The 21,173-nt window shown below is 39.9% G+C and overlaps 1 protein-coding gene across 1 annotated transcript in view; it reads right to left on the reverse strand.

Moving 5' to 3' along the window:
- Positions 1 to 20,188, reverse strand: part of GABRB3 (gamma-aminobutyric acid type A receptor subunit beta3) — a 225,380-nt gene extending 205,192 nt beyond the window's left edge. The window contains exons 1-3 of the mRNA XM_047739117.1: positions 20,028 to 20,188; positions 19,807 to 19,898; positions 19,515 to 19,582 (exon numbers count right to left, since the gene is read on the reverse strand). Coding sequence (XP_047595073.1) covers positions 19,515 to 19,582; positions 19,807 to 19,898; positions 20,028 to 20,107 — 240 coding nt within the window. The 5' untranslated portion in view covers positions 20,108 to 20,188. The remainder of the gene's footprint in view (positions 1 to 19,514; positions 19,583 to 19,806; positions 19,899 to 20,027) is intronic.
- Between the last annotated feature and the right edge of the window lie 985 nt (positions 20,189 to 21,173).

Here is a 21,173-nt window from a genome sequence, read left to right on the forward strand (position 1 = left end):
AAAATAGTATCTTGAACTCATCAACACCTTTCTCAGGTGACTTGTGTTATTGGTTCAGCATCTCAGCAGATGAAATTTAGCCAGAGCACAAATCTTGCTACCACTTCTCCAGCTTTCATATTTGTCAAGTCTGTTCTTTTTCTAATTCCAGGTTTTTATTATTTTAGGAATAAAAGCAATGCTTCTGTGCCACAATCAGTAAACTTTATATCCATCCTTAATTTTCTGATATAATATATAACCTTACTTCTAATGGGTACTTGGCAAGGAAGGAGGGTACATATTAAATATAGGTATTTAGCCGAGACAGCATACCTGCCCCTCCCAAAAAATGTATTTTCCTATCCAAAAAAAAAAACACATTCTTTCAAATATGTTCTAAAATTTGACATCATGGGGCGCCTGGGTGGCTCAGTGGGTTAAGCCACTGCCTTCGGCTCAGGTCATGATCTCAGAGTCCTGGGATCGAGCCCCGCATCGGGCTCTCTGCTCAGCAGGGAGCCTGCTTCCTCCTCTCTCTCTGCCTGCCTCTCTGCCTGCTTGTGATCTATCTGTCAAATAAAAAAAAAAATCTTTAAAATTTGACATCATAGTGTTACTTAAGTGGCAGACCAAGACCCTTTCTCATACCCACTCCTTTATGTCTTTTCTTTCTGATTCTCCCTTTTAACTGTGCAGTTATCCAAGATTAAGGTGATGGTCTAGTGGAGAGGAGTCCATAGCACACACCCTTCCAACTCTCACAATTTCACAATTACTTCCTCAACATTCATTATTTGCTCTCTTTCATGAATACTTTTAATGGTTCTGTCTGTCTCATTGCACTGTATATCAGGGTGATGGTTTCCTTTTCTGCTTCTGGCCATCTTGACATTCCAAATGTATTCACTATCAATACTCATTTTTAAGGCATCTAATTATGGCTGATAGTTGGAATATATGGAAGTAAAGTGATACCTAATATGGTAAATGGAAGAAATGTACAAGGGAAGCAACTGAAGGCTAATAGAAAAGTCATGGAAAAATAAATACATTAATGGTTGTAGTGCAGATTAGAATAAAGCAAAATTGGGTAATCATAGGGCAAGTTGACCATATCAAGGTAAAAACTGCACTATTAACCCAGCTCTTAGATTCTGAGTGCTCTCAAAACCCAATGTGTATACTCAACACTCTCATACACGCCATTTCTTTCATTTTTGCATTTTTCAGGAAGAACCCAAAATCTTGCCCCTTGTACAAACCAAATGGGGAAGGCTCTAATATCAGCTTAGAACCTGAAAATTTCCAGCTCCACTCTCTTCCCTTATGGTTAACCTGATGTGCACAGACATAGCCCACAGGCACTTTGCTCCAAGTCCTGAAGCTGGTTCTTAACTCTAACATCCCTGTCACTGTAGGCATTAGTGCCAATCACCCATTTTATGACATATCCAGCAGGTACTCTAGAGCCAATTAGGGTCTCCTATCCCAGAAACAGCAGGAAGAGTAGAGCAACAATTTCTTACAAGTGGAACCTGAATATGGGAGAATCACAGATTTCAGACAGATCATGATCACTGTATTTGAGGGATCCAAAGCGGGGTCATGGGGGAAAAAAAGGAGTGAGTCTTCAATATATTACCAAAATTATCGGGGCAAGACATGGTGAACAACTGGATACTAGAGGGGGAAAAAAAAAAGGAAAGGCAAAAAGTATCTTTAGGATTGGGTGATAAGGTGGAGGAGTATAATTCAGGAACTTTAACCAGCATTAACATGCAGAAGAACAAGCCTGATCGCAACACTTGTACATGGATACACACTCCCCAGCAACCTTTTCAGTGAGGGTATGGGCAAGGACTACAGGTTGTCACTGGTCCTAGAAATAGTGTCCAGAAATATGTGGTCAAGGAGGGCAGTGCAGTCCAGGGAAGAGCCTGGTTTATCTCTCTTATATACAGATATGTTCCTTTTCCCATATGAAGACGAAATGAAAGAAGCTAATGACGAGGAAGATATGTTGAAAAGATGTAGTGAATGTGGGCCACAAGAAAAAAAACACACACAGAGCACACAAAGCATGATGGATTTCAGACAGAAGGGAAAACATCTTTCTCTGAGAAAGACATCAGAAACAGGAGTCCCTACATTCTGCTGATACAGGGCAAAGGAGCCTATGCTCTTAATCTTCTGAGAGAAACAAAACTTGTGGTCAACACTACCAGGAAAGATGTGAGGTTAGAATGGAGACGTTAAGGAGAGAGAATATTCCATGTGGTGAAAACAATGAAGATTAAATAATAAAAAATTATATACTGGAGACTTTTTGTAGTCAGAAACTATTTCCTCTTGGTGGGTATGCTTGCTTGTGGCACTTGGACAAATATCTTTTTGAAGGCCGGGCAAAAGCTAACTACATTCATGAGGAATACAGAAACCTGAAAGAGATTTCCTTAGTGTCTGGTATGAGAGGCAGAGCAAGGTGTTTAAGGTGTCAAATTAAAGTTTCTAACAGGGAGGAAGTTAGGGAGAAAGAGACAAGAGGACCAGCAAAAAGGGTCTTCTCAAAAGCAGGATGGCACCTTTAGTCACATGTGTGACTTTTATGTGAAAAAGATAAGAACAGAGGTCAGGGGTAATCAGGAAATTATGGTTGTTTTGGAATGGCTTTTACTGCCATTCCTGGGCATGATAGAATCAGGGTGGCGAGAAAGAATAATTACCCAGTCATCTCATAATCAACGTGGAAAAATCCAAATTCTCTTTTCAGTTAAATGGTAATGTCCACTTACTTCCCCCTCCCGCCTTTGCATCAGTAGACCAAACTTCAGATCACATTAAATGATGTCTGTTTTTTTTTTCTCATTAAGTCTATGGAAAATAATCTCTGAAATTGTTACTCCTGTAGGCAAAGTTAACTAATGCTTCATTAAACAGTACCTCAGGATGGACATTGGGGAGGGTATGTGCTATGGTGAATGCTCTGAATTGTGTAAGACTGATGAATCACCAGACCTGTACCCCTGAAACAAATAATACATTATATGTTAATTAAAAAATAATAGACCCACTACCCTCAGGTTAATCGGGAGCTCCGGTCAAATCAGTCTCACTGTCCTCCTGATAAAGATCAAGGCAGTGATACACAAGAGGACCCTTCCCTCCAGAGGTACATTTAGTGATGACAGGCTCCTCCCAGCTCTAGGCCTTTCTCCTCAGAGTTTCCCCATGTCTGTACAAGGATAGTGATAAAAAACACAATTTTCTTGCAACCAGAGCAAGTAACCTAAATATCTAACAAAAGGAAAATATTAAGTAAGTTACATTATTCAGCCATGCAAGGGAATAACATACAGCTCTTAAAATAACCATAAAATATATTCAATAGCATGGAAGTGTATATTATACAAATCACATTGAAAAGCATGATAATAACTTGTGCATACTATGTGTAAAAAATAGTGCATACATGGTACATATGTATAAAAAACTTAAAAATACATCCAAGGATATTTTTCTAAATATTCTAAATTTTCTAGTGGGAAAATATACATGTGTGTGTGTGTATATGTATATATACATACATATATAAATTTTGGAAAATAATAGATGCTCTCTTGTGAAAGCAGTAAAGGTATAATGAGTACCAAAGTTCCCAATAGATGGTCATCAGCCATCGTGCCTGCTCCAGCCAAGAAGGCCTTCTTTTCACTATGAATGTACAGAGCATTCATCTGTCACAAGGAAAAATCTCCTGCCTGACACAACTGTATATATAATAGTTCATTAATGTGCTGATTATTTAGAGAGTTCATAGCCGGATAAGAGAGAAGAATCCTGTCTTACTTTTCACTTAACTATTCTCCTTCCCACTTTGCTCCTCCTATCATACCTGAAAGGAACATCTATCAAGCAACTGGCAAGTTTTGCAGCTCTGAAATAAAAAAATCCTGGGGCACCTGAGTGGCTCAGTGGGTTAAGCCTCTGCCTTCGGCTCAGGTCATGATCTTAGGGTCCTGGGATCGAGCCCCGCATCAGCTCTCTGTTCAGCAGGGAGCCTACTTCCCCCTCTCTCTGCCTGCCTCTCTGCCTACTTGTGATCTCTCTCTCTGTCAAATAAATAAATAAAATCTTAAAAAAAAGAATTAAAAAATCCTGTTTCTTATAACAATTTTGCTCATTTTTGCTATTTTTATTCCTCCCATAGGTCTCTGAAAGTCTTTTCCTTGCCTTCTAGTTCTAGCCATATGTCCCCAAAATTGCTTTTCAGAATACCAACAGTAATGTTTGATTGTATATCTCTCAGTTTCACAGGCCCAACTGTCTGTCAGTCCTTTCTTCATTCCTACCATTGCTGCAAGCATGGAGTTTAAAATTATTTATACTTCACACATTTACTGTCCAACTCACTCATTAGCTCACTCACTCCTGGCTCTAGTCAAGCAACCTCCTCGTGAGTTTCTTTAATAACTTTACATGGGCCTGAGGTCTTGCCAGTTTCAAGTCTGAAGTAAAGCAGGCAAAATTTGAACAGGTGTGCTAAACTGAAGAAATAGGGAAAATCCCAAACTATCAGCATGTGGAATTCTGATGGTGGGCATTCTATTTTTTTTTTTAAGATTTTTAATTTTTTAAATAATCTCTATACCCAACATGGGGCTTAAACTCATGACCCTAAGATCAAGAGTCACATGCTCTCCTGACCGAGCCAGCCAGGTGCCCTGGGCATTCTGTTTATTATGAAGGCAGTTACATACTAGTTAGGTCACTGCTTAAATCTAAAAACATTTGGAATGAAACAGACAGCACAACAGTATTAGTCAACAAAGCGGTTGAACTAAAAAGTCCAACCATGAAAGACAATACAAGAAGTAATTATTACGTGATATTAGTTATTTTAAGAATTTTAAAAAAGGGGGGCGCCTGGGTGGCTCAGTGGGTTAAGCCGCTACCTTCGGCTCAGGTCACGATCTCAGGGTCCTGGGATCGAGTCCCGCATAGGGCTCTCTGCTCAGCAGGGAGCCTGCTTCTCTCTCTCTCTCTCTGCCTGCCTCTCTGTCTACTTGTGATCTCTCTCTGTCAAATAAATAAAATCTTTAAAAAAAAAAAAAAAGAATTTTAAAAAAGGGAGGGGCGCCTGGATGGCTCAGTGGATTAAGAATTTTTAAAAAGGGAAAGTTTGTTGCCTTGCTTCTTTCCACCAAGTTCTAGTGCTGACCTATAAATGCAAGGTGTTTTGATAAGCTTGAGATTTAAAAAATCTATATGCATAGTCTATTTTTAGAAGAGCTGTTAGGATAAGTGTAAATTAGGTGTAGGACTTCATGCTGAAGCATCACAAATAGTGCTTGCCATACATATTCACAAAACAAGCCCCACACCCCTCTTCTCTACCATCCCATCAGGCTCTACTATCAGTATAATGGAATTCCACTATGCTTTCTTTTACATTTTAGGGTTTTGTGTGTGTGTGTGTGTGTGTGTGTGTGTGTGTGTGTGATTATTGTTGTTTTCACAATTGCCATTCTAGTGTGGACAGTCCCACAAAACTCTCCACAGAAGAGTGATCTAGAAACACTCATATTATCTGGTAATAGAGAAAATGGTTCAGTAATGTATGAGACTGATTTGTGAGACTTGCCCTTGGTTAACTGACAGTTTCTATTAGTATTGTAGCAAGAGCAGGTTCTGATTTTTCTGTTTGCACATTATTGCATAACCAAGTACAGTCTTGGGCAAAGGCTGGCATATCGGGAAACTGGATATCAATTAATAGACACTTGCTTTCCTGTCAACATTTGTTTAACAAATTTCATTGTGTTTTCCTCTGAAAAATGTTGAAGAAAAGAGGATTTTCCTTCATTGTTTCAGAAACTGAGAGATATGATAAAAGGAGAAACATTACTAAGCCAAACGGGCTCTTGAGGTATCCAAATTTTGAATTCAAAATCCCAAAAAGATAAATGGTGAGAGAAACTGGCAGGTAAAACCCTTACATCTTATCTGGTAAGGGGAGATAAATGTCATTCAGGAACATTTATCCCTCTTTTGGCTTTTTCTCCTTAATCTCAGTAAACCAGCCACTGCTCATGATCCGCAGAGTTGGCTCTACTCTCCGAGTGCTAATTTGGTTACGTTTAGAACAAAGTGTCTTCCCCTTTTAATATCTGAATTTTGCCAGAACCTTCATACCTCTCTTGTCTGTGGGGACAGGGAGAGGGAAAAGGAAGGAGAGAAGGACTGCTGAGAAAAAACCTTTGAGGAATATACACATGTGGGGCCATCGCTGTAGACAAATTAAAATTTCAAAGTGTAAATCAGGAAATCATTTTAGACTGCGCTACAATTCCCCTTAACCAGATACTACAAATTAGCAGGATTTCACCTACAGTGGAAAAATATGAGCTGAGCACTCTGAAAATTATTGTTTTTTTTTTGGCATTTTGGTTTGTTTGTTTGTTTACTTGTTTTTGGTTACTGATTGGTTAGATCTAAGTTTGGGTCACACTACGCATTTTAATCTATATCATCCTAAATAGGTAGTTTCTTAATAATGTAACAATTGGTACACCCACATTTTTACTTTTATGGAATAAAATTAGACAATTTTACATATTTTATTTTGCAATCCATAGTAGAGGTAAGCAAAATTTTCATCCCTATATCTGCATAGGTTCACTTGCTTGGGCGTTATATATAAGAAATTCAATTTTAAATAAGACTAGGAATCAAGAAAAAGGCAGAAAATGGTAAAACTTTCTTTTTTTGTAGAGCCAAAATAGGGAAATTCTACCTTTGAGGTCTAAGTTTAAAATTTTCTCCACTGAATGCTGCCTTAGCAACCCAAACTGGTGGAATGAAGCAGTCCTGATGACACTGACCAGGTCTGTGCCCTCTTCCTTTGGACTGGATTATGAATTCAAACAATATTAAAATTATGTTATGTTAATAAAAGGCCATAGAAGATTAAAAAATTATGCATGAATTAAATTTATGTAGAGTTTTTTAAAAAACCTGAATATAGACAATTTGGAATCCAATAGCAACTAAGACATTCCTATACTGTTCTTCCTAGGTAGTAATGTAAAGATTATACTTTGAATGTTAAAAAAAAAAGTCATTTTAACAGATCACTACAGTTTTTACTCATAAATTATAATTCTACATTCAAACTGAAAAAGCAAATACCACTGTTTGAGACCTGAAAATTGATGAGCATGGATGCAGAGTTTAAAATCCCAGCTCTTCATGTGCAAAATGTCTGAATTTCATAGCACATGAAATAAGTAGATCCCCCCCACACCAAAAGAAAAAAAAAAAAAAAAACATTCTGGGTTTCATACTTGCCATGCTTAGAATACAAGGTTGCAAACTGCCAGATGACAACCTCTCAGATAACCAATTAAACCACATGCAGTATCAAATGAACAAGTAGTGGTTTGTGTAAGGCAAATAGAAGGTCCCCTAATGGTTCTAACTGTTCACAGACTCTAAGACACACAGAAACCAGAACTGGAAGGCAATTTAGAGAATCTTATTAACACACTCTTTAAAAAGATCAAATTGAGGACCATTGCATCTGAATGACTTGCCAAAGTTCCAACAAACCCTTCCATGGGATCGAAGTGTTCTGACAAGCAACTCTTTTCACTGCAGAGGGCAACCTTGCAAGTTAGATCCCCCATGGTCTCTAAAGGCAAAACACCCCGGAGTATTAAAGAAATCACCTAGGTAACTAAAATTCCAAACGATTTACAATAATAAAGTAAAATCTCAAGTTTTGAGAGTAGCTTTTCAATCATAAACTAAAGATAAAATTTAGATGTAATACAGTGTAATACTAAATAAGGCATAGCATGGGAGAAAAGAAATATGTATATTTCTTTTACATTTATATCTCATATTTATATTTTATATTTATAAATGTTTTTATAAATATATAAATATAAAATTTCTAATAAATATATAAATATATAAAATATATGTTGTTATATATTTTACATACATATATATGTAGAGAGAAATACTATATTTTTTAAATTTTTTTAAAATTTTTTTATTTTAAAGATTTTATTTATTTGACAGACAGAGATCACAAGTAGGCAGAGAGGCAGGCAGAGAAGGGGGTGGGGGAGCAGGCTCCCTGCTGAGCAGAGAGCTGGATCCCAGGACCATGACCTGAGCCAAAGGCAGAGGCTTTAACCCACTGAGCCACCCAGATGCCCCATTTTTTTTTTTTAACCAGCTTTTTGTGCTTCCAAATGCTTACAACAAATAAGCAAACAAACAAAACCCCATTTACTATTATAATCAAATAGCATTCTGAATCTCTTACTTTTTGGATCTACTTTGGCTTATTTGCTCATTACCACCAGTCTTTTTTTATTTTTATTTTTATTTTTTTAGATTTTATTTATTTATTTGATGGAGGGAAAAAATAGGAAGAGCAGCAGGCAGAGGGAGAGGGAGAAACAGGTTCTCTGCTGAGCAGGGTGCCCTATGCTGGGTGATCCCAGGACTCTGGGATCATGACCTGAGCTGAGAGAAGACACTTAGCCAACTGAACCACCAAGGTGCCCCTTACCACCAGTCTTTTATAATCCCTGAACCCACCACAGATCCCCAGCAGGGCCTCCACAGTGGTAGAGACAATATTGAGCAATATGTCCTCTTATGACATCACTGTGGTTTATAGAAAAATCCAGAAAACACATCTGCCTTATAGACTATTGTCACTGACTATTTATAAACATATATAATCTCTCCCATCGAACTATAGAAAATTAGTCATAAGGGAAATTTTAGAAATAGCTTACTCTAAGGGATGCTAAATATGTTTATCACAAGAACTTTTCATCCAAACAGAATGTTATATTACATATAAATATGAATAACATATAGACCACCATCTAAAAACCACTGGCCAAGCCTAACAGCCTCAGGGAGCCATATTCTGCTTTCAATATTAGTCTGCTGCTTTTGGCCCAAGAGCTTTTAGCATCTCCTCTTCTTTAACACATACATCTCTGCCTCTGTATCATGTACTTGTACTCTTATAATAAAAGAAAACAAGGAAGCTTAAAACACACAGATTTCCCTCAATATGGCAGTCTATAATTATAGAACAAAATCTTTGTGCTTTTTATCAATCAGTTATAACAGATGCCTAATCTTTTCTTCTAGAAAAATAACCCATCCCCATATGTACTGGTAGATTTTTGATCAAAATTATACCTTCCATGCTGTGGACATCTTCACCAAAAGAGGTTTTATTTTATTTTTTTAAACTATTCTCTTTTTTAAGATTTCATTTACTTATTTGACAGAGAGACAGTGAGAGAGGGATCACAAGGGGAAGTGGGAGGGAGAGAAGCAGGCTTCCCTCTGAGTGGGGAGAATGAGAGGGGCTTGATCCAAGGACCCTGGCCCAAGACTTGAGCCAAAGGCAGATGCTTAACAATTGAGCTACATACAGGTGCCCCCAAAAGAGGTTTTATTAATGTAGCAATCTTCTCAGTTATCATTCACAAGAGATGGCTGTTATGATTCAATGAATTAGCCCCATATTTTCTAAACAATGTTCTACAAAAAACTTCATGAAGAAGTGTTAATTGGGCCCCTCACCCACAAAGAAAAAGTGCCCAGGGAAACATAATTTTTAAAATATTGAATTCTTCACCCCTCCCAAGAAGATTTACAAAATCATTAGCATATTATGGGTCTGAAATTCCTGCAGCGAAGAAACCTATTTTACATCTTTAACATAATTTCCAATATGATTTGAGCAGAAATATTTTTATTATGGGGCCCACATTTGCATTCCATAGAACAGTGTTTTCTTAAGAAATCATTATTTTAGCCCATACCACATGAAATGACATTCTCACAGCAAATTTTAGTGCCCAGGGCCAAAACAAAGATTCAGAAATATGAACTCATTCAACAGCACAATTAAATATGCCCTCATTCCAATGAATTATCTGTAGAATGTATAACAACATAAAAAAGGAATATAGCACAGTCAATCCTGGTCCTCATATACTCAAACAGTTATTCCCAATTTTTTTTCTAGTATGTGTACTGTTCTGGAAAGGCAAAGCACAGAATTCACCAATGATGAGAAATCATACTTGGAGAACACTTAGCTATGTCCATCCCTACAATAACTCTAATACTACACAAATATTCTTAGTCTATCTATAAGTTTTGGAGTCACTGGTCTAGATGATATGAATGGCACTGTTTTCCATAATTTTGTGTGTGTGTGTGTGTGACAAGTTCACAGGAATCCTTGCATATAAAGCTATTGTTCATTTTATGTGCAAAACAAACACCCAAAAAGGGGAATTTCTATAATAAAATTTATCAAAGGTACAGTTTTACTACAAGGGTCATTCGCTACACAAATTCATTTAACAAATATTTACTAAGCATATTCTACAGGACAGACCCTATACTCTGTAACCATTCTAGTCTACTTCCCACCTGATATTTGAACTTATCTCTTGGATGGATATTTAGCCTTAGCAGGACTAGAAAAATCAGTAATATTACAACAAATTACCCAAATTGTTGTTTCTTTTAAAACAAATTTTGGTTTGCATAGATGCACACACGCACACATAAACAGAGCACGTAGCAATGGGTGACCCAGAAAACTTGTTTCTTCTACTTATTAGTGTTATCAATTGGTAAGTCTTATTCAAAAAGCTCAGTTTAAAAAGAACAATGCTGTGATGCTGATCTAAGTAACATGTTTTATACATATGTATCAAACACAATCAGTAGTATACAGCTTTAAATCAGTAGTTTCTGTTGTCCTTTAAAGTCAATTCAAAATAAAACAAATGGGGCGCCTGGGTGGCTCAGTGGGCTAAAGCCTCTGCCTTCGGCTCGGGTCATGGTCCCAGGGTCCTGGGATCGAGCCCCACGTCGGGCTCTCTGCTCAGCAGGGAGCCTGCTTCCTCCTCTCTCTCTCTGCCTGCCTCTCTGCCTACTTGTGATCTCTGTCTGTAAAATGAATAAATAAAATCTTCAAAATAAAACAAATGTATTTCATGTCCTGAATCATAGCATGTGGATTTAGCAAATATTTAACATAAAAGGAATTATTGCATTATAGAACTGGGATAAAATACAATGATGCTGTAATCAGTAGAATCTATATCCTCTTTCAGATTGATTGACTGGAGAAGCACAAATTAGGGCATTTAAAGAGCTGTGACATTCTCACATCTTAATTTTATTCCCATTCATTTGAAATGTCAGTTCCATGCATGTTAAAGTTTTTTGTTCACTGTATTAATGCCTCTGTGTGATGCTTAAGTGTGATGGAAAATGAAAAGAGGGACACATGAGTTAATGCTTACAAATGACTTCTATTACTTGATGTGGTCTCCTGATAAGAAGGAATAAAGGAATTCTACATCCCCAGCCAGAGAGATCAGAGGCTTGACTCTCTGTTGAACTGGTGGTCCTGAGCAGATTGCCAAGAGATGAGACCTATCTTAGTCTCAGTGTTCCAAATTTTGCAGCTAAAGAATCTTTGTAATGCCTGGCATAAACGGTCCAGAAGTAAACTGTGCAGGAAAGCAAGCAAACACATGAAATCCACCACAGTCTCACTATACTACTGAGTGGCCACTGGGAAGGGAAGGCAAAGCCTGATGAATGATGAATCTGTATACAATAATCAAAACTCGTATCATATAGGAAAACTCAACCCATATGTACTCGACAAGTAGACACAAAACTGAGTGTAAGAAGGCAGGCAATGATTGGTGTTAGAATATCCGCACCAAACCTTACACAGACATTGCTACAATACTCTCCATTCTGCTTTGAAATCGGCATAAAAGCTCTCCAGTGAAAGGGCTAGCAGCTACAAAGTATCAGCTGAAGGTATTATATTGTGTACAATCATACAAAATCTGGCTGAATTAAGTCCCCTATGGTAAAATCTCAGTACATCACATTGAGCCAGTAAAAGCTTCTTCTTGGTCATGAGCCCAAATTCTGGGTTATAAAAATATTTCATTGGAAAGCTACATAATCTATTTATTTAGGCACTTATGTATTCATTCATTCATTCATTCTTCATTCATACACTTTCTTTCAACAACTTGTCTAATAGGTGCCTATCGAGTGCAAGGACTGTCAATAGACACCGTTCTGTCTCATGGAGCTTATAATCTAATGGGAAAAGGAACGGAGGAGAAAGATTTTTAAGTAAATAAATACACCCTAATCATATGTAACAGTGCAATAAGTGTTATAAGCAAAGAATAAACTTTCATGGAAAAGTAGAATGGGAGAATCTAATTTAGACAACAGTGAAGGTCGCAGAAGAAGATAAAATCCTGTGTGCTCCTAACAGAGCACTTTTTGTTGCCCTATAGTCTGAGTGAGAAACACCAAAGGAGCAGGGCCAAATTAGTGCTATTCCCAAGTCCTACAGCTATTTTCTCTTCTGAAAAATGGAGATGAGATTAACACCTGTGTTGCCAACAGGTTAGAAGACCAAATGACAAAATACTTGAAGTAGTTCATAAATTGCAAAACGCCATAAAACTGTAAGTTATCATTCCCCTAAGTTGCACCTCAACATGTAATACAAAATAATTTAAAGGATTCTGAATGATTGGTAAGCTTCTTATGCAATGACAGTATACATGATACAATACAGAACCCATATGAGAAAGATCCTGTACCAACAGAAGAATCACAACAGCAGTTTCAAAGGTTGAATCCATATTGCTTTACTTGCAAAAACTGGAAATTCTTTTATATGTAAATAAGTATATTTGCACCATCATTTCAAACCAAGTATTTCTATGTGCAACACACCGGACAATCCTAAGCCAGGCACAAGCAAGAGGTGGTTCACAAGAGGACAATGTGTGTAAGATCCATCTTTTAAGAAATGTAGCAACATAAGCTTTACAACCTCCCTGAGGGAAAAGTCAGAAAGTATTCTCTTTGCACACTCTATACCATTCCTTCCAATATTTAACACAAACTCCCCTTCGTAAAAAGCATATTATATAAGGTATTATTTTCATCCATCTCTGAAGTTCATTATATGCTTTCTTATCAGTGCCTCAGCATTGATGTATGATCATCACTTATGCATGAAACATACTGCCAGTGAAAAGTAATGTCCTCAATAAACCGCCTTACCTCCAAAATGCAGCAACCTGGAACCAAATGCCAACACACTCTGTGGACCTTACCCCTGGAATGCCTTCCATGTAAGCAGTTTTCCAACCCCAACTGGGTCAGAGAAACACTTTTTTTTTCTTTCTGCTGAATCATCCCCCAGCTTACTTTATAATAAGAGCATTAAGCACATTTTCAACCTTAAAAATGCTAGTAACAATTAATATGCAAACTCTAAATATGGCCCAAGCCTCTAGAAAAAAAATCAGTAAAGGATCGCTGTCTACCAAGTGTCTGTGTAGTTGTGATTGTCTACCACGATTTTCTCTGTAGAAGAAGTGTGATATCACTTTGGAATCCATTCTGTAGGCATGCTATGGGCATCTGGAAAGCCTGTAACTGATTTACTGAATGTTAAGTGATTTGCCTAAGGCTAGATGTTCCCATTGACTTGGAAATAGAACGGAAAACTCCAACCCCATTAGGCTCTTTTCAGCACATTACCTGGACTCCTGGGATTTAGCTCTTATTCCACCTGAGGTTCTAGCATGTGCTGGACACTGTACTCTGGTTCAGCATTTTCTATTGACAAAGAAACCTCTAGACTCTGAAAGGTGGGGAGGGAGGATTGATTAACATAAATTTGGTCAAAAATGCCAGAAAGCCGAATTCTCCAGACCACAGATCCCAGCTCACTCTAACCAAGATGACCTCCTTTTTCCTACTCTTCCTGAAGAGAGGAAAGACAAAGTGATAGTGCAAAAGTCTGTGTGTGTGTGTGTGTGTGTGTGTGTGTGTGCCTGGTTTTGTACATGAGTGAGACTGTATCCATTTTACAGTGATGCAGCTCCGAAGCTGCTTCTTGGGATGTGCAAAACTGTGTTACGTAAAATAGTTATTTTACATCCAGCTTTTTTTAAAAAAGATTTTATTTATTTATTTATTTGACAGAGAGAGGCACAGAGAGAGAGGGAACACAAGCAGAGGGAGGGAGAGAGGAAGAAGCAGGCTTCCCTCCCAGTAGGGAGCCCATGCGGGGCTGGATCTCAGGACCCTGGGATCATGACCTGAGCCCAAGGCAGACAATTGATGACTGAACCATCCGGGTACCCCACATCTAGACATTTTTAAAAAGTGGATTTTATAATAAGAAAATGCAACAGATGAGAAAGGAATACAATAAAACTACAAAAATGGATGAAAATGTATCTCATAACAACTAAGGATACACATTATATATTACCTAAAAGGAACTCAGGAACAAAAAAAAAAGACAATTTATGATTTACATGGATGATATCAGAAAAAAAAATCCTGTAGTTCCATTTATGTTAGGAATAATTTTGATGGACTAATTAAGTAAAAAATAATAACAAAGTACAAGATAAATCATAGAAATTACTATTAAGACTACTAGAGTTTGAACCTAGTTTTCTATCCTCGATACTTTAAAGTTAATTAAGTAAAAATTAAGTATGTATAGTTTCTTCTCTGAATTAATAAATCAAGCAATGGCTTATTCTAGTCAAATTTAGAAAAAAACCCAAGAGTACTTTAAAATATTGCTTTCATTTTTAAATTTATTTTTAAGAGTTATAGAACTACTTCATTCTCAGAGTAAAAATAGTTTTGAAAATAAAATTTTCTAATTGTTTTATATCTTTAATATTTCTTTGTTTCCTACACTTTCAATAATTTCCCCCCATTTATTCATCTCCCCATCTAAATATGCAACATATGCTTTTATACACTAGGACCAATACTTAAGCATCAGAATTATAGAAAGTGTATATAAAAATTTTCAGTCAACAGTGTTCTCTCACACATACAATGTCACTTAAAGAAATATGTAAACTAAATCTAAATTATCTTAAAAATTATACGAAATTTTAAAACAAAAGCTAAGAGAAACAATGGAAGTTATGTAAGACAAATTGGTTTTCCTTTGACTCTGTCAAGTCAGCTAATTTTTAAAAAGGTGCATGAAAAGAAGAATTGGGAGATTAAGAAAAATGGAGGGGCACCTGGGTGGCTCAGTGGGTTAAGCCTCTGCCTTTGGCTTTCAGATCATGATCTCAGGGTCCTGGGATTGAGCCTTGCATTGGTCTCTCTGCACAGTGGGGAGCCTGCTTCCCCCTGCCTGCCTCTCTGCCTACTAGTGATCTCTCTGTCAACTAACTAAATAAATAAATCTTAAAAAAAAAAAAGAAGAATGGAAATGTAGACTATCTCTACTTTCCATGACACAAGTTATAGTTAAATACTGAAATACTCAAATTCATTCTTAGACTGTCTCTACAAAATAGCAAAAAGCATGATGATGTACACATGTATATATACAAATTTATTTATTTACTTGAGGACAGAGGTATTATTTGGAAGTACCATCTGTAGGTACTATCAATAGACAAAGATTGTGCTTTACGACTGTAAAGAGAAAAGTACCAATATTACTATTATGCAGTGTATGTTATTCTTTACAAACACCCCCAAAAGTTCATGAACATGCACATATCTGTTCCACCTTGAGGTACACATGCTTTACATATTCTTTTTTTTTTTTAAGATTTTACTTATTTGACAGAGAGAGATACAGTGAGAGAGGGAACACAAGCAGGGGGAGTGGGAGAGGGAGAAGCAGGCTTCCCATCAAGCAGAGAGCCTGATTCGGGGCTCGATCCCAGGACCCTGGGATCATTACCTAAGCTGAGGGCAGATGCTTAACGAATGAGTCACCCAGGTGCCCCTGCTTTACATATTCTTATTTGAAACTCTGGTAAGTTTTTATTTTACTAAATAAATGTTTTCAAAAATATATCTATATATCTAATAAAATATATATTTATATAATAATTTACTTAATAGTTATATAATAAAATACATATTATATAATAATTATATAATTTATATATATGTGTGTATATACCCTTAATTTTCTCATAAATTTTGCTTCTACTGTAACATCCTCATGCTTCTATCTAAATTTATATTTTAGCTAAAAGGTTCATCTGAAACCGCATCTCAAATCATGTCAATCACATGCTTAAAACATTTACAGGGCTCTTTATTTCTCCACAGTTAGCATCTGGAATTGGCATGGCAGAGAAGAACCTAAGTGAACAGGGGTTTGTACTTTTCCAATTTCACCTTTTTGACTCTCCCCTTCATAACCTCCTATCCTGCTTATCTATTCATCCAAACTTTTGCCAATTTCTTCCCTAATCCACAACACTCTCCTCCATCTAAGCCACTTACCCATGAAACCTTCCATGTCAGAAAATCTTTCTCCCTCCTCCCCAATCTTACCCCCACTTTCCACTCTCTGTTCTGTGTGCTCCTTTCTTCTGTTCCTCTAATGGGACTGACTACATCATACTTTTTGTTAAAACCATTTGTTACAACCTTTAACAGCTATAATATTCTTAAAGCAAGACCATTATTTATCCAGCTTCATTACTTCACACATATTAGTTTTGTGTGACCAGTAAAGTGATTAAAGAAATTCATAAATGGAACTTGTTATTTCTAAACAACATGATTGAAGGATGGTTCTAATCTTATGCTTGTACTTCTGTTCTTTCCTTATGAAATATGACCTCCAAAATGATGCTTAACCACTGCTATTCAAAGTTTCTTTAATAATAGGTCAAGGGGCGCCTGGGTAGTGTAGTCGGTTAGGCATGACCCTCTTGGTTTCAGCTCAGCTTGTGATCTCAGGGTCCTGATCTAACACCACACTGGCTCAGTGCTCAGCAGCAGTCTTCTTGGGATTCTCTCTCCCCTCTCTACCCCTCTCCCCGTGTGTGTGCAAGTGCATGTTCACTCTCTCAAATAAATAAATAAATTTTTAAAAATAATAGGTCAAATATCATAACTATAATTGTGAGCAAATACGTGAAGAGAAATCATATTTTTCTAACATAAGTTTTTACTCAGTCCACTTGTTGAAGATATTTCAAACATGAAATATGTCTAATTCTAATCAAGTCTCCATTCTTATCAATTCTCAGTTTTTGTTTCCAATGAATATATGTTTAGAGAACTACAAAGATTAGCATTATGAGCATGCAAAAAAATGCATACAAGTATACTATGCCTAAGTTATGCATAATTATTGGCTTTGGGATATAAACTAAACTAAAGATTATTTAGTATAATGGCTTGCATCTTAAATTTGCCTTTCTATTATTGGGTCCAAAGAAAATTGGGACACTTCAATTCATGGTGCATGAATTAGGCAACTATTGATGTAGTTTTCAAAGGTACCAAGTATCAGTATGAGGACAACTGGATAACTAAACTTAAAAATTAACTCAAAGAGAGGCAACTGGGTGGCTCAAGAGGTAAGCGTCTTCCTTTGGCTCAGGTCATGATCCCCGGGTCCTGGGATCCAGCCCCACATCACACTCCCTGCTCAGCGGGAAGCCTGCTTCTCCCTCTCCCAATCCCTGTGCTTGTGTTCCCTCTCTCACTATGTATCCCTCTGTCAAATAAATAAATAAAAATCTTAAAAAAAAGTTAACTCAAAGAAAATGTGCAATAGTGTACAAGAACGCATTCTCCTTATTCATCTGGTTGTTTTAGTATTGTATAAAGTTCTTAAAGAGCCACATCAACATATCTTCTCTTTCATTTGACATCCAATATACAGATTTTTGATATAATAATCCACTAAATAGCCAATTATCTTCCATAAAGATTCTCTCTAGAGAATGTGAAATTCTTAACTGAGAAAATCACAGATTATGTCAACTTAGTTCACTTAAGATCAAAAAGCATACCTTTTGGGAAGGATCATTTTTACAAGATTATAAAAACATATGTAAGGTTAATTTTGAATGTTATATTAAGTGCTAGTCCTTCTGTGTTTCTTACTAACACTTATGGTTATAATGCCTTGTACAAAAATGTCCTAAGTGATATACATTGAAAGAAAAGTGCATGATTTTAAAACACATATAATTTTAAAACTTTAGATTAAGAGTGAAAATTTGATGAAATTAATTTTATGTGGTCAGAGATTTCTTCCTACAAAATCCACAGTAGTATGTATTTTAAATATATCTTGCTAAACAGTCTATTCAAAACAACAGTTTTAATTTTTATAAATGTCCACATTTCTGTTTATGATGATGCATCTCAAAATGCTGTCCATAAAATCCTTACTTCAAAAAAGTGTGAAGCACTAGTTTTAAATGCAGAGATCCCAAGATTCCTCTTCACGATTGGATCAGAATCTCTTGCGAGGAACCTGGGAGTATGCATTTAAAACAAGTTTGCTCAGGTGACTCTGACATATACCAGACTTGAGAAACCTACTGGGTCTATCTGAAACCATGCCTCATTATATCCTCAATGTTATGTTGGAAAGAAAAGTCACCGATGGTTTCTCCCAAAAAATACTGTTTCCAAATGTTCATTCGTACAATTTCTAAAGTGCCACTCAACAGAAAATTAAGTCTGTTTCCAAATCCCAGGATATTTCAGCTCAATTAACAAATGAAAGGGGTCATCCCCGCCCTTATTCCCTGATGTCCTAAAGTGCCCTGAGCAACAAACAAACAAACAAACAAAACATACACACACACACACACACACACACACACATGGTACCCACTTCGCACCTCGGGACACGGACCTCTCTGCTTTCCACAAGTTACGATATTGAACCCTGACAGCATGAACATATCTAAGTGATACTGGGCTCACTAGCCTTCAACTCTCCTGGCAGAGCTGCCCGCTAGCTGCCCAGGCCCCCCAGTTCTCAAGAGCCGCCCAGTCTCCGTCAGCACCTCCGACAGCGACTTGGCGGAGCGGGGTTCCGGGATTCACAGCCAAAGAGCTTGCCCTTAGAAAAGCCAGAGACCAAGGAAACTGACCTGAGACACCCTAGAATACACAGACCACTGTCCCTGGTTCTCTCCAGCTGCCAACATCTCTTTCTAAAATACAACAAAGGAAACCGTAAGTACCTCTTACCTAGAATATGAGCCACCCCCACAACTCGCCTCTCTTCCCCAGCTCCCCAGCGCCTGTTGCTAAGGAGGCGAGACTGCACTTGGGAAGCCTCAGGACCAGGTGACAGACCCCTGGAGGAGCTGGGAGCACGAGGGCTGCGGTGAAAGCCCAGCGCTAGGCCAGCCCAGGACCCCTTCCTTCCGCAGGAAGGGTGCGCCCTCCTCATGGCACCAACGCCAACGACGCCCCCCGCGCACACCGTGCGGATGGAGGAAGCCGCACGAGCTGGGGGCTGGCTCCCGGAGAGCCGCTCCCTCTGCGGGCGGCCCCGTCAAAGAAGGCCTCTGGCCCAGTACTGTGGGCCCAGATAGTGGGGCAGGGGCTCAGGGACAGCCCTGGGGAGGGAGGGCACTCACCATGTTGACTTCGGAAACCATGTCTATGCTGGCGATGTCGATGTTCATCCCCACGCAAACCGGGGGACCTGCAGAAAGAGCACGACACACTGATCAGCCAAGCTCGGGCACGGGGTGAGGGTGGCTCTGAGGATGGGGGTACCTACCCGAGGAGTGGGAGCAAGCGAAATGCCCTCCACCCCCTCAACTTCGCCGCAGCTCGGCTTAAGCGCCCTCCGCCTCCCTCCTCCACCCAGGCCGCCAGCGCTGTGGGTCGCGCGGTTCCCGCAGCGGCCGCGCACACCCCACTTACCCCCGAAGTCGGGTCTTAGGCGAATGTCGTAGCCTTTCAACAGCTTGTCCACCGTCTCCTTCACAAAGGACATGTTCCCGGGATCGTTCACGCTGGGGGGGGAGGCAAGGGGCACAGATAGCAGGGTCAGGCGGCGGCTCACCCGCCAGCTCCCGGCGCGCACACCCGCGCACCCTGCTCGCCGCCCGGCCCGCTTCCCGTCAACCCACCCGCGACCCTACCTCTGGGCGCAGCACACCACCGCCACCAGCACTGGGGCCGAGAAAATGCCGAAAAGCCTTCCTCCCGCAAAGCCCCACATCCCTCCGCCGCGCCCCGGCACGGGGGAGGGGGCGCCCCGCCGCCGTCGCGACCCGCAGCCGGGGCTGCTTCTGCTGCTGCCGCCGCCGCCGCCGCGCTGGCCCGGAGCGGAGGAAGGCGGAGGGGGAGGGGGAGGAGAGGAGGGGGAGGAGCGGGCCTGGGGAGAGGAGGAGCGCGGACTGGGGAGCGGAGGGAGGGGGGAGGAAGCAAGGAAGCCGGAGGCGGAGCAGGCTGAGCCTCTCGCCCTGGCCTCCCCCGCACTCTCCGTGGCCAGTGGCCCCGGCCCTTGGCGCTCCCTCCCGACACCGCGGCAGCGGAGCGGGACTTGGAGCCGCGCGGGGGACAGCAAGCTGGAGCCGCGGCTGCGCGGCGCGGAGCAGGGCCGGGGTCGGCGGTGAAACCAGCTCCGCCGCGGTCCCAGCTCCTGCGACCGGGAGAGGAGGGAACCTACGGCGACACAGGCAGAGGCGGTGAGGGAAACGCTCTCCGCTTTCCCCCGCCCCTTTCCTGGGTCCGACCCTCTCTACGACCCCCGCCCACCTGCGACAGGGGCCGAAAGCCAGTGGGTGAAGTACAGCCTGTGCCCACCGGACTGAGCGCTACAGCGTCTAGAAAGAGGCTGCGGGTCGGGGGGAAAACCCCACCTCACCTGCGGGGCTCAGAGCCTCGAGTCCCCAGGGTCCAGGAGAGCCAGATGGGCAGCAGGAGAGCTGGGAGCCTGGAGCACATGGCGTTGCTCCTCCGACCTAATCTGGGTGGGATCCGCTCTCCCCCACAGCCACTGAGCATTCAAACAGCGACTCGGGGATCCCCGCCCCTGCCCCCACCCACGGGCTTTCCCGCCTGACCCATCATCCAGCCCCTCCCATGGCGGCTCTATTAGTTATTTATGCACTGTAAGACTATTTTCAAAAAATCGGTTCATTAAAGTATTCCTCTCACTCTCACCCTCGAACATTTCATATGAGCGCTGGGCCCTCCCTCCTCACATGAATACATTTATAATGAATGGTAAAGAGAGGCCTGATTATGCACCTATTATCAGTAAGCTGGAGTCTAAATCAGAG

The sequence above is a fragment of the Lutra lutra genome, chromosome 7, assembly GCF_902655055.1.
Source record: "Lutra lutra chromosome 7, mLutLut1.2, whole genome shotgun sequence".
In the NCBI taxonomy this organism is placed as follows: domain Eukaryota; kingdom Metazoa; phylum Chordata; class Mammalia; order Carnivora; family Mustelidae; genus Lutra; species Lutra lutra.